Here is a 12,401-nt window from a genome sequence, read left to right on the forward strand (position 1 = left end):
AAGGATAACAATGTGCAAACAGCAAGACTGAGGAGCAGACAACCTTGACTCTGGCGTGATGTGAATAAAGAAATGGTTTGGATAGAAATCTTGAACAATGATGTATCTTTTTCTATATATCTTATTTTTAAAACCTATAACTTGGCTTGTAGCAAAAAGTATACTTTTGAATGGACAATCTTCATTTTATACTTTAGGGTGATTGTATTCTTAGTATAACAATTTTCTAAGTTTTGAAAAAAAGTCAGTAATGAAATCTTACCTTATGCCCCATAGGTATAGCAACTTGGACTTCTACTGTCCAAAAGGTTTGAGATACACAGAGAACAGTCTGTCCAGGCCAATCTCTTACCCAATTAATTCGTGCATTTTTTGTATAAGCAGTAATTGCATCTCCAATCACCTAATTAAAAAATGGTAAAAATGAACATTCTAGAACAAGAGCTAAACGATTAAACTAAATCATAGCTCTTAACTTTTTACAACATGCTTATCTGGTTGAAAGATTTACATAAAGTATATGACTAAAATCCTCACATACAAGTTAATTCATATGAGCAGGCATATTACATATAATTTTGCCAAGCATTATCAATCTGTATCAACTGCATTTATCAAATTAATATATGACCAGTTTTAGCCAAGGATATCATAGATAATTTGTGTTGGATAAGTCTGTACAATTTTGGTGCAAAGTATAAATTCAAGTAATTTCAAAATAACAGCTATCAAATTTGTAGCACATGATTTTTGTTCAGTTAAATCTCATCTACACACAGACAAAGCACACAGTTCTCTGACTGCTACCTTCTCTACCTGTGCTACTCCCCTCTCTGGCCATAGGTCTGAAGCACAAGACCGGAATGATGGGCATATGAGACAGATGGACAGATCTCTCATGGAAAAACAAAGGCTACAAATCCACAAAGTCTAACATGTTCTTTGTTACAAATTTTCAGCAGGTTGATATATCTATGTTTTCTACAAGATATCAATGAGAAACACTCCAGTCTGTCATATATACCAACCAAAAATTGTAACATCCTCTGGGAAGTGACACTGACTTCAGGGTTATATTTCAGAAGGGACTGTCAAAATTAGAATTTCAAGAGACATAGATAATAAGAAGAGTTAAAACTTTCTAAACTTCTGGTTTAGCTTGAGTCTCATAGAACAAAGACAATGCCAAGAGGTAATTGCCAATGTTGACATTTTTAACAAACCACAAAAACCATAGGCAGGGCAGATAAGAAAGCATCAGGCACTTCAGACACAGGGCCCAGATGACGCAAGCTGAATCTAACCTGAAAGCCTCCTCCCCCAAGGACTATCCCCATGGTACCAGAAATTGCCAGGCAATCTTCCAAAGGAGGGAAGCAACCATCAGCTCTACCCAGCTACGAGACCAATAAATCACGGTGACCAGCATGGCAAGATATCCCTAAGAGTGCAGTAGTGGCATACATACATTGGCAGTAACCAACAGCTCTCTAATTTGACTTAAGCCCCTCTCAACATGAGAGAAATCATTCCTGGTACTGAAAACTTAATCAGCTACCTGGGACTAGTAAGTCACAGAGGAGGAGAGTCTAAAACTATCACTTTATTAAACCAGCATAATCCCCAACTACACTCTAAATGTTTATCCTTATACTTATAAGTATAAAGTGTTGCTCTTACCCCTCAATAAATGGGGACAGAGAACCACAAATGACCAAAACTGTGGAGCCCAGTCCCAACTAATACATCTATAGCCCAACTTCTGCACTTAAAGTTCAGAGATTCCTGTGGAAGTGGGTGGTAGCAGAAAGAGTGTAAGGACCAATAGAACAGGAAGCTTGCTGTGAGGTTGTTTCTCAAACATGAAGTCCCACCAGTATGGTTGTGTAAATATAACCTGAACAAGAATGACATCAACAGAGATGCTAATGTGTAAGGGAGAAGAGCCCACAGCCTCGACCCTACACAAGGAACTACAGGCAGCAAAGGAAGGTTGAGAGTAGGACCAAGAGTCAGTCTCCAGGGAAGAGCATATTAATTGGCTATCCAATGCCAAGTCGTCGGCTCTGAAAACATACATGTAAGAAACATCACACGGACTAAGCAGACTGTACTCAGTAGGTGGGCATGTGTGCACACCCAGAACAGCAATTAAGGAAAATTAAAAGATTAGAAAAAAATTTTAAAAGCATATAGAATTTGGAAGAGAGTAAGGTGTGTATAGGGGGCTAAATGAGAGAGCCTGGAGGAAGAAAGGGAAATTATAAGATGCATTCTAGAAGAATACTGTGGGAACCGAAAGAATGAAACAAAAATTTAAGTTATACAAATGAATCCTGAAGAGATACACAGTTATATAAATTTTCTACAGTACTAAAGATAGCATCTTCTACTAAGCTCATTTAAGTCCTATAGTGTGTGTGTGTGTGTGTGTGTGTGTGTGTGTGTGTGTGTGTGTGTGTGTGTGTGTGTGTATTCAATACTTCCCAAGTAAAACTCATCCTCTCTGGCCTGGGAGTCACGTGCATTACAACTTATAAGAAAAAATAAATGACTCAATCAATGAAGCCAGTCATATCCGAGGGGACATTCGCTGAACTTTACCTCAGAAAAAGGATGAAATGGAAATGAGCTAAGTCTAAATGATTTTTTGTTTTTTTTTTTTTACAAAAATCTCAATTGTCTGTTTAACCAATGAAGACTCGGGAGCCAGATGCTGAGGTGAAAGCCTGCTAGCTCAGAGAAACAGAGAAAGCACCCAGCCGATTGTCCTCCTCAACTGTGCTCCTGAGTCACAGTGCAAATGCCCCTCTCCCAAACCAACTCAACAAATAAAAATAAAGACATAAAAACCCCTTCTAAATAAGTGTCTTTCTCTTCTTCTTCCTGTGAGTCTGTCCATGCTCCTGACTCCCCTTACTCTCTATGTTAATAATAATCCTTAATAGTCCTATGTTCATTTCCTGTCAACTGTTTGTTTGCTCTGCCTCTTGACCTATGGTTGACTTTATTTAATCCTGTTTACAATATTCAAGCAGAAAGCTCTTGGATTATAGATATGTGCTAAGGTTGAGTCACACAACACAACTAAAAACAGCTTTTCCAGTACATAACACAATCTCTGGGTTCACAGTGAGATCATGTGTCCTGCAATAAACTCACGTACATTTACTAAAAGATTTATTTAGGGTTATAACATGGTACCACATAGTGCCATGAAACACCTGGGTTTGAATTAACTTCTCCAATAGTGTATGGGAGGAAAGAAAAAAATTAATGTTGACACTAGTTAGTCATACTCCCTTCGTGCTCCCTGATCATTCATAGTTTTTATTGTTATATTAAAAACTTGATTACTAAGCCCATACAATAATAAAATGAATTTAAATACTCATTTTCTACTTATTGACATGACACAAAAAATAATTATCAATGATTGTGATAACGGTGCTTTATGAGATGTGGAAAACGTGAGGTTGTTATAGACTGGGGAAAGTATGTGTGATTTTCTGGTGTCCTGGTGCGTATTCCATATACACACATAGCATTAAGATTCACATGCACCAAGTATGTTAACTTCACAAAGATGCTTCCAAGGCGAGACCAAAACAAATTGCATAAGCAGCAGCATGTCATGTCATGGTGAAAGCACCTGCACGCAGCTGCACACAATCAGGTGGATCCTGAGTGCCACTAGTCGAGCTGGCATTGTCTCCCATCTTAGATGAGTCATCGCAAAATAACCACCTCAGATCTGCTCATTTCATCTAGGTTATCTGCAGTAATTATTGCTAATAACTACGTGAGTTTGACTCAATTTAGAATCCTATCTGCTCATGACTGTCATTGTTTCCAAACAGGTCTAACTGAAGAGGGGACATCCACCCTGAATGTGGGCAGCACTGTCTCACATAGTAGGTTATCATAAGTAAATCATAAAAAAAAAAGAAGGAAAGTGAGCTGAGTACCAGCATCCACCTCTGTCATCCATCTTGTGACAGACTGTATCACTTTAAACTGCAAGCCCAAAACAAAGCCTTTGAACTGCCTTTGTCAAACATTTTGTCACACAAGAAGAAACTAATACATTCAATATCAATTAGACTGAATATTAATTTATGCCTTATAAATTATTACATAATTATCAGTCTAATTATCGATGAGATATTTGTAGCAACATTAATAATGCATCATTTTCTCCTAAAAATAATAAATATAACCAATTACCTTGTGAATGGACTTAATCATAATCCTCTCTAACTCAACCAACCACTTCTCCACCTGGCCCCTGGCTTTGGTTGTTGAAATGGTATCTACGAGCTCCACGACTTCTCCTTCACTACTCTTCATATGTGTAATATCCAAAGTTTCTGTAAATTCAACCCTTGCAATTCCTTCAAAGCACTTCTTGAGGTGAGGCTGCACTCTGTTGGAAAAAAAATTAAACAGTTGATCAAAGTCATATAGTTCCTAACATGTCAGGGTTCTTTGAATGCTCATCTTTGTTTAACATTTAAATGGGTACAAAGTAGTAGCCATGTCTTCGTTGTCAATGCAATGAGTTGAGAGATGCTAAAAAGGAGCACAAAAAACCGAGCAATTTTAGGTACAGCATTCTAGCGGATCTTCCAGCACTGTGAGCCAGTCTTCCAATGCACATAGCCATTTCAAGTGGGATCTTCAACAGTGTTGAAACTCATTGGCTAGGCTTTAGTATTTAAGTACTTTAGAGCTTGGTGATTTAACAGGTTTGGCATGCCCACCCTTGTTCTGGCCACTGTAACACAGACTGCAACTAACACCTCACTTGGGCACATTTTCAGCTTCATTCATTCATCTTTAAATGAGCAAAGAGAAATAGTGAATAAAACTCAGATGGAAACGTGAGCCTGAACTTACTTGTCTGGACTGTGGCTTCTTCTGTGTGGGTACAAGATATATAATAAACTAATTCGTTCAATAAAATATTTATTCACTGTCTGTTTTAGGTCAAATCTTTTCCTAAGGATTGAGGAATGTGCAATTTAAAAACGACAATGAAACCTAGTGCAATCCTTGGCTGCTGGGGGAGCTTGTTTTTCTAAGAAGGAAAAGCAATCAGCACAACTATTAGAGCCCATTCAAGTGACAGCAAATACGAAGAAAGAAAACAAGACAGAGACAAGCCTCAGGGAGAAGTGGCCAGAGCAAGCTGTCTGTCGGAAGTATGCCGTTTTCAGTTGAGTGGATGTGAGTGGCCTCCCTGAGTGGCAAATGTCAGCTCCAGGACCTCCAGGAGACAGATGAAGAAGTCAATGGACACTGAGAGAACGTGCTAAGCTAGTGGCTGTCAATCTTTCTAATGCAGCTTAATGCAGTTCCTGGTATTGTGGTGACCCCAACCCTAAAACTATTTCCTTGTTACTTCATAGCTGTGGCTCTGCCACTGCTATGAATTACAATCTAAATATCTAATTATTTTATTTTATTAATATATAATATATTGCAAAATAATTTGTAAAGTACTTATGTGATCAAAAGTAAACCTTTTAAAATATAAATACCCCAAAGGAGTCGTGGCCCACAGGTTGAGAACCACTGATCAGAGAACCATGGTGCATGAAGGGTGAGGCTGCCCCAGTTACAGGACAACTGCAAGGAGGTGGTTGGGGTAAAGCAGAATGAAAAACGTCACACTAAAGTCAATGTTCAGGCTCTCCAGCATTCTCTCAATAGCTACAACTGTCAGCATGTGCTTGTTACAGAAATGAAAAGTAAACAACACCTACCTAAAAATGCTAGCTATCAACTCCATCCCTATTTATGATATGTTTGAGAATGGCCTGCCTCTGAGACTATAGCAAGCCATAAAGCACCACAATGCATGGCTCTAATTGATGTACTTTGAATATGATTGAAAAGATTAATATGTTGAGGAGGAGAGACGTGCCCTCAAAATCTTAAGAAAATATTCCATAAAAATAAAATTTCACTCCAAGGTCCATGCTATTCAGAAAGACATATTCAGAAACATTTTAAATAACTGATAACCTATAATTGCAACTCTTAGAATATTCTCATAAAGAGTTTATATAAACATAGTTAGATGTCCATTATTATTTATGTTCTATCTTATTCCAAAATCTTAAATGTGAACAGATGAATGTATGACCATCAGGGTATGGACTTTACTTACCGGGTGGGGTCCTTAGTCTCAGACAGTATCTCAAGGAGCTCATCATTCGACAGGAAGAAGAACCTGGGGAAGAAGAGGCGCTTCTTTTCCAAGTACTCATTCAGCCCTTTAAGAATGAGCTCCAAGAGTTCGTTGGACTTTTTCATCCTCTCCAGCATCCTCTCGATAGTCACAACTGCCAGAACATGCTTATTCTAAAAAGAATAAGCAAACAGCACTTGTCTCAGTTTGATTTCTTTCATGGAGGAAAGGGTGTTGTTCATCTAATACCTCCAGGTCACAATTCTTGGTCACTGAGGGGACCAAGGATGGAACTCAGCAGAAACCTGAGCACAGGAACTGCACCTTAGACCATGGAGGAGTGCTATCTCTCAAGGCTTGTATAACCTGGTTTATTACCCAACTCAGGACCAAGTGACCGTGTGTGTGTGTGTGTGTGTGTGTGTGTGTGTGTGTGTGAGAGAGAGAGAGAGAGAGAGAGAGAGAGAGAGAGAGAGAGAGAGAGATTGCCCACAGTGGGCTGGACCCTCCCACATCAATAATTACTCAAGAAAATACCCCACAATCATGCTCAGAGGCCAGTCTGAGAAAGGCAATTGTTCAGTGGAGATTCTCTTTTTCCAGGAGAATTTAGTTTGTATAAATTTGAGAAAAAACTACCCAGTGCAGCGCATGCAATTAAAACTATTAGTTCTTAATTTTATTTCTATTTACATTATAGTTGAAATTTTTCATCTAATAGAACAAACATTATGGGAACATTGAAAATGGTAGTGCTGAATAGCCTGCCAAGTTCTTTCACATAAAAATCATGTTGTCTATATTCAAGCCACGGTGTTCCCAACTTCCCACTGCAAACAGGAAAGTAATAGGACATTCTAAGAAGGTTACATGAAATGCAAACAAAAGGATGCCATTTTAAGAGTAAAAAATATCTTTCTGTTAATCCAGCCCCACAAAGCATAATAGATGGAAAACTTCAACAAAGGAGGGAAACTACATCCTAGAAAAAGCAAGAAATTAATCTTTCAAAAATCAAAATGAATATAGCCAAACAAACATAATTCCACCTCTAACAACAAAAATTACTGGAAGCAACAATCACTTTTCCTTAGTATCCCCTAGCACCAATGGATTCAATTCCCTAATAAAAAGACATAAACTAACAGACTGGATCTGTAAACAGGACCCAGCATTTTGCTACATACAGGAAATGCACCTCAGTGGCAAAGACAGACACTACCTCAGAGTGAAAGGCTGAAAAACAATTTTCCAAGCAAATGGTCTGAAGAAACAAGCTGGAGTGGCCATTCTAATACAAAATAAAATAGACTTTCAACCAAAGTTATCAAAAAATAAATAAATAAGTAAAGACACTTCATTCTCATCAAAGGAAAAAATCTACCAAGATGAACTCTCAATTCTGAACATCTATTCTCTAAATGCAAGGGCATCCACATTCATAAAAGAAGCTTTACTAAAGCTCAAAGCACACATTGTACTACATACAATAATAGTGGGAGACTTCAACATCCCACTCTCATCAATGGACAGATCATGGAAGCAGAAACTAAACAAAGATACAATGAAAGTAACAGAAGTTATGAACCAAATGGATTTAAGATATCTGAAGAACATTTCATCCTAAAACAAAAGAATATACCTTCTTCTCAGCACCTCAGGATACCTTGTCCAAAATTGACCATATAATCAGGCACAAAGCAGTCTGCAACAGATACAAGAAGATTGAAATAATCCCATGCATCCTACCAGATCACCATGGACTAAGGCTGGTCTTCAATAACAACAAAAACAAAAAAAGCCCACATATACAGGGAAGCTGAACAATGCTATACTCAATGATAACTTGGTCAAGGAAGAAATAAAGAAATTAAAGACATTTTAGAATTTAATGAAAAGAAGACACACATACCCAAACTTATGGGACACAATGAGAGCAGTGCTAAGAGGAAAACTCTTATCCCTGAGTGCTTCCAAAAAGAAACTGGAGAGAGCATACACTAACAGCACACCCAAAAGCTTTAGAACAAAAGGAAGCAAATATGCTCAGAGGAGTAGATGGCAGGAAATAATCAAACTCAGAACTGAAATCAACCAAGTAGAGACAAAAATAACTATACAAAAAAATCAACAAAACTAGGAGTTGGTTATTTGAAAAAATTACCAACATAGATAAACCCTTAACCAGACTAACCGTGGGCACAAAGTATCCAAATTAAGAAAATCAGAAATGAAAACAAAGACATAACAACAGAAACCAAGGAAATTAAAGTAAAACATCAGATCCTACTATAAAAACTTGTAATCAGCAAAACTGGAAAATCTGAATGAAATGGACAATTTTCTAGACAGATAACAGGTACCAAAGTTAAATCAGGATCAGATAAATCATCTAAAGAATCCCATAACCCCTAAAGAAATACAAGCAGTTATTAAAAATTTCCCAACCAAAAATAAAAGCCCCGGACCAGATGGGTTCAGTGCAGAATTCTATCAGATCTTCATAGAAAACCTCATACCAATACTGTACAAACTATTCCTCAGAATAGAAACAGACAGAGCACTATCAAATTCCTTCTATGAAGATACAATTGTGCTTATACCTAAACCACACAAAGACCCAACAAAGAAAGAGAACTTCAGACAAATTTCCTTTATGAATATCAATACAAAAATACTCAATAAAATTCTCAAAAACCAAATCCAAGAACACATCAAAATGATTATCCATCATGATCAAGTAAGCTTCATTCCAGGGATGCAGGGATGGTTCAATATACAGAAATTCTTCAATATAATCCACTATATAAACAAACTCAAAGAAAAAAAAACATGATCATCTCAGTAGATGCTGAGAAAGCATTTGACAAAGTTCAACACCCCTTCATGTTAAAAGTCTTGGAAAGATCAGGAAGTCAAGGCCCATACTGAAACATAGTAAAAGCAATATACAGCAAACCAGTAGCCAACATCGAATTAAATGGAGAGAAACTTGAAGCAATCCCACTAAAATCAGGGACTAGACAAGACTGCCCACTCTCTCCCTACTTATTGAATATAGTACTCAAAGTCCTAGTTAGAGAAATCAAACAACAAAAGGAGGTCAGAGGGATGTAACTTGGAAAAGATGAAGTCAAAATATCACTATTTGAAGATAACATGATAGTATATTTAAGTGACCCCAAAAATTCCACCAGAGAACTCCTAAACCTGATGAACAACTTCAGCAAAGTGGCAGGGTATAAAATTAACTCGAACAAATCAGTAGCCTTCCTCTACTCAAAAGACAAACATGCTGAGAAAGAAATTAGGGAAATGACACCCTTCACAATAGTCACAAATTACATAAAATACCTCTGTGTGACTCTAACCAAGCAAGTGAAAGATCTGTATGACAAGAACTTCAAGTCTCTGAAGAAAGAAATTGAGATCTCAGAAGATGGAAAAATCTCCCATGCTCATGGATTGGCAGGACTAATCGTGTAAAAACAGCCATCTTGCCAAAAGCAATCTAGAGATTCAATGGAATTCTCATCAAAATTCTAACTCAATTCTTCAAAGAGTTAGAAAGAGCAATTTGAAAATTCTCCAGGATAGTGAAAACTATTCTCTAAAGAACTTCTGGGGGAATCACCATTCCTGACTTCAAGCTATGTTACAGAACAATAGTGATTAAAAAAAACAAAAACAAAAAACTGCATTGTATTGATACAGAGACAAGCATGTAGGTCAATGGAATATAATTGAAGACCCAGAATGGAACCCACACACCTATGGTCACTTGATCTTTGACAAAGGAGCTAAAACCATCCAATGGAAAAAAAAAAAAAAGACAGCATTTTCAACAAATGGTGCTGGTTCAGCATGTAGAAAAATGCAAATTGATCCATTCTAATCTCTTTGTAAAGCTTAAGTCCAAGAAGGTCAAAGGCCTCCATATAAAACCAGATACACTGAAACTAATGGAAGAGAAAGTGGGAAAGAAGCTTGAACACATGGGCACTGGAGAAAATTTCCTGAACAGAGCACCAATGGCTTATGCTCTAAGATCAAAAATCGACAAATGGGACCTCATAAAATTGCAGTGATTCTGTAAGGCAAAGGACACTGTCAATAGAACAAAACGGCAACCATCAGATTGGGAAAAGATCTTTACCAATCCTACATCCCATAGAGGGCTAATATCCAATATTTACAAAGAGTTCAAGAAGTTAGAATCCAGAGAATCAAATAACCCTATTAAAACATGGGGTACAGAGTTAAACAAAGAATTCCCAGCTGAGGAATATCGAATGGCTGAGAAGTACCCGAAGAAATGTTCAACATCCTTAGTCATCAGGGAAATGTAAATAAAAACAATCCTGAGATTCCACCTCACAGCAGTCAGAATGGCTAAGGTAAACTCAGGTGACAACGGATGCTGCCGAAGATGTGGAGAAAGAGAAACACTTCCCCATTGTTGGTGGGATTGCAGACTGGTACAACCACTCTGGAAATCAGTCTGGAGGCTCCTCAGAAAACTGGACATAGTATTACCCAAGGAACCAGCTATACCACTCCTGGGCATATACCCAAAAGATGCTCCAAAATATAACAAGGAACTTGCTCCACTATGTTCATAGCAGCCTTATATATAATAGCGAGAAGTTGGAAAGAACCCAAATGTCCTTCAACAGAGGAATGGACACAGAAAATGTAGCACATCTACACAATGGAGTACTACTCAGCTATTAAAAACAATGACTGCATGGAATTCTTAGGCAAATTGTTGGAACTAGACAATATCATCCTGAGTGAGGTAAGCCAATCACAGAAGAACACACATGGTATGCACTCACTGAAAAGTGGATATTAGCCCAAAAGCTTGAAATATCCAAGATACATTTCACAGACCACATGAAGCTCAAGAGGAAGGAAGACAAAAGTGTGGATGCTGCAGTCCTTCTTAGAAGGAGGAACAAAATAATCACAAGAAGTAGAGGGTAGGAGGAACTTTGGAAGAAGAGAGGAGGGGGAGGGGTAAGGGAGGGCAGAATTAGGTATGGGAGAACACTGGGATGATACTGTTACAGGAATTTGATGTGTAGCAATGGGAGAGGGGAACTGTGGGTGAGTCCCACATGGAAAGCAAGAGGCTCCCAGGATCCAAGGAGGGTAAGACAGGCTGAAATGTACAACAAAGGGGAGGGAGAACCTGTAGAGACCATATCTACGGGTTAGGCAAGGCTCCTGGCTAAGGGTTGGAGCCACCCATTCATCTCCAAATTTTTAAACCCAGAATTGCTCCTGTCTAAAGGAAATATGGTGACAAAGTGTGAAGGAGAGACTGAAGCAAAGGTCATCCAGAAACTGCCCCACCTGGGGATCCATCCATAACACAGACACCATTCCAGACACTATTGCAGATGACAAGAAGTGCTTGCTGACCGGAGCCTTATATAGCTGCCTCCTGAGAGACTCTGCCAGAGCCTGACAAATACACAGGTTGATAGTCACAGCCAACCATTGGACTGAGTACGGAGACCCCAATAGAGGAGCTAGAGAAAAGACTGAAGGAGGTGAAGGAGTTTGCAACCCCATAGGAAGAACACCAATACCAACCAACCAGATGCCCCAGAGCTCTCAGGGACGAAACGACCAACTAAAGAGTATACATGGAGCAAGCCATGGCTCCAGCCACAAATGTAGCAGAGGATGGTCTTGTAGGGCATTAATGGGAGGAGAGGTCCTTGGTCCTGTGAAGGCTTGATGCCCCAGTTTACAAGAGTGCCAGGGCAGGGAGGAGGGAGGGAGTGGGTAGGGTGGTGGGAAGGGGAGCACCCTCATAGAAGCAGGGGGAGGTGGGATGGGATAGTGGGTTTATGGACAGGAAACTGGGAAAAGTTTTATTTATTTGAAATGTAAATAAATTAAAAGAATTAAACACTGAATTTTAAGATTAACTAATAACTTATTTTTTAATAACCATGACTAAAAGTTATACCAAAATATCAGTTGAAAATTGTTTCACATATAAATTTTATTCTAGGACTAGAGAAGGGTCTAAATCATTCTTAAGCACATGCAAGGCCTTGGTTTCAATTCCCAGCACCAGCAAAAAGAAAACTTCCTTTCAAGAGTCTCACATACATCATTTTTGTTACTATGCTCTTAGCTTTTCTTCTTTTTTATTTCTGGCCTCAAATTTGCCGTGCAGCCATCCTGG

General features: G+C 38.4%; 1 protein-coding gene across 4 annotated transcripts in view; it reads right to left on the bottom strand.

The window, feature by feature from the left end:
* The window catches only part of Dnah7 (dynein, axonemal, heavy chain 7), a 305,667-nt gene that overhangs the window by 211,207 nt on the left and 82,059 nt on the right, over positions 1–12,401 (bottom strand). For all 4 annotated transcript variants that reach the window (XM_039084571.2, XM_039084570.2, NM_001419550.1 and 1 more), the window contains 3 exons: positions 6,176–6,369; positions 4,228–4,426; positions 263–403 (listed from right to left, as the gene is read on the bottom strand). In XM_039084571.2, coding sequence (XP_038940499.1) covers positions 263–403; positions 4,228–4,426; positions 6,176–6,369 — 534 coding nt within the window. The remainder of the gene's footprint in view (positions 1–262; positions 404–4,227; positions 4,427–6,175; positions 6,370–12,401) is intronic.

The sequence above is a fragment of the Rattus norvegicus genome, chromosome 9 (genome assembly GCF_036323735.1).
Source record: "Rattus norvegicus strain BN/NHsdMcwi chromosome 9, GRCr8, whole genome shotgun sequence".
Taxonomy (NCBI): Eukaryota; Metazoa; Chordata; class Mammalia; order Rodentia; family Muridae; genus Rattus; species Rattus norvegicus.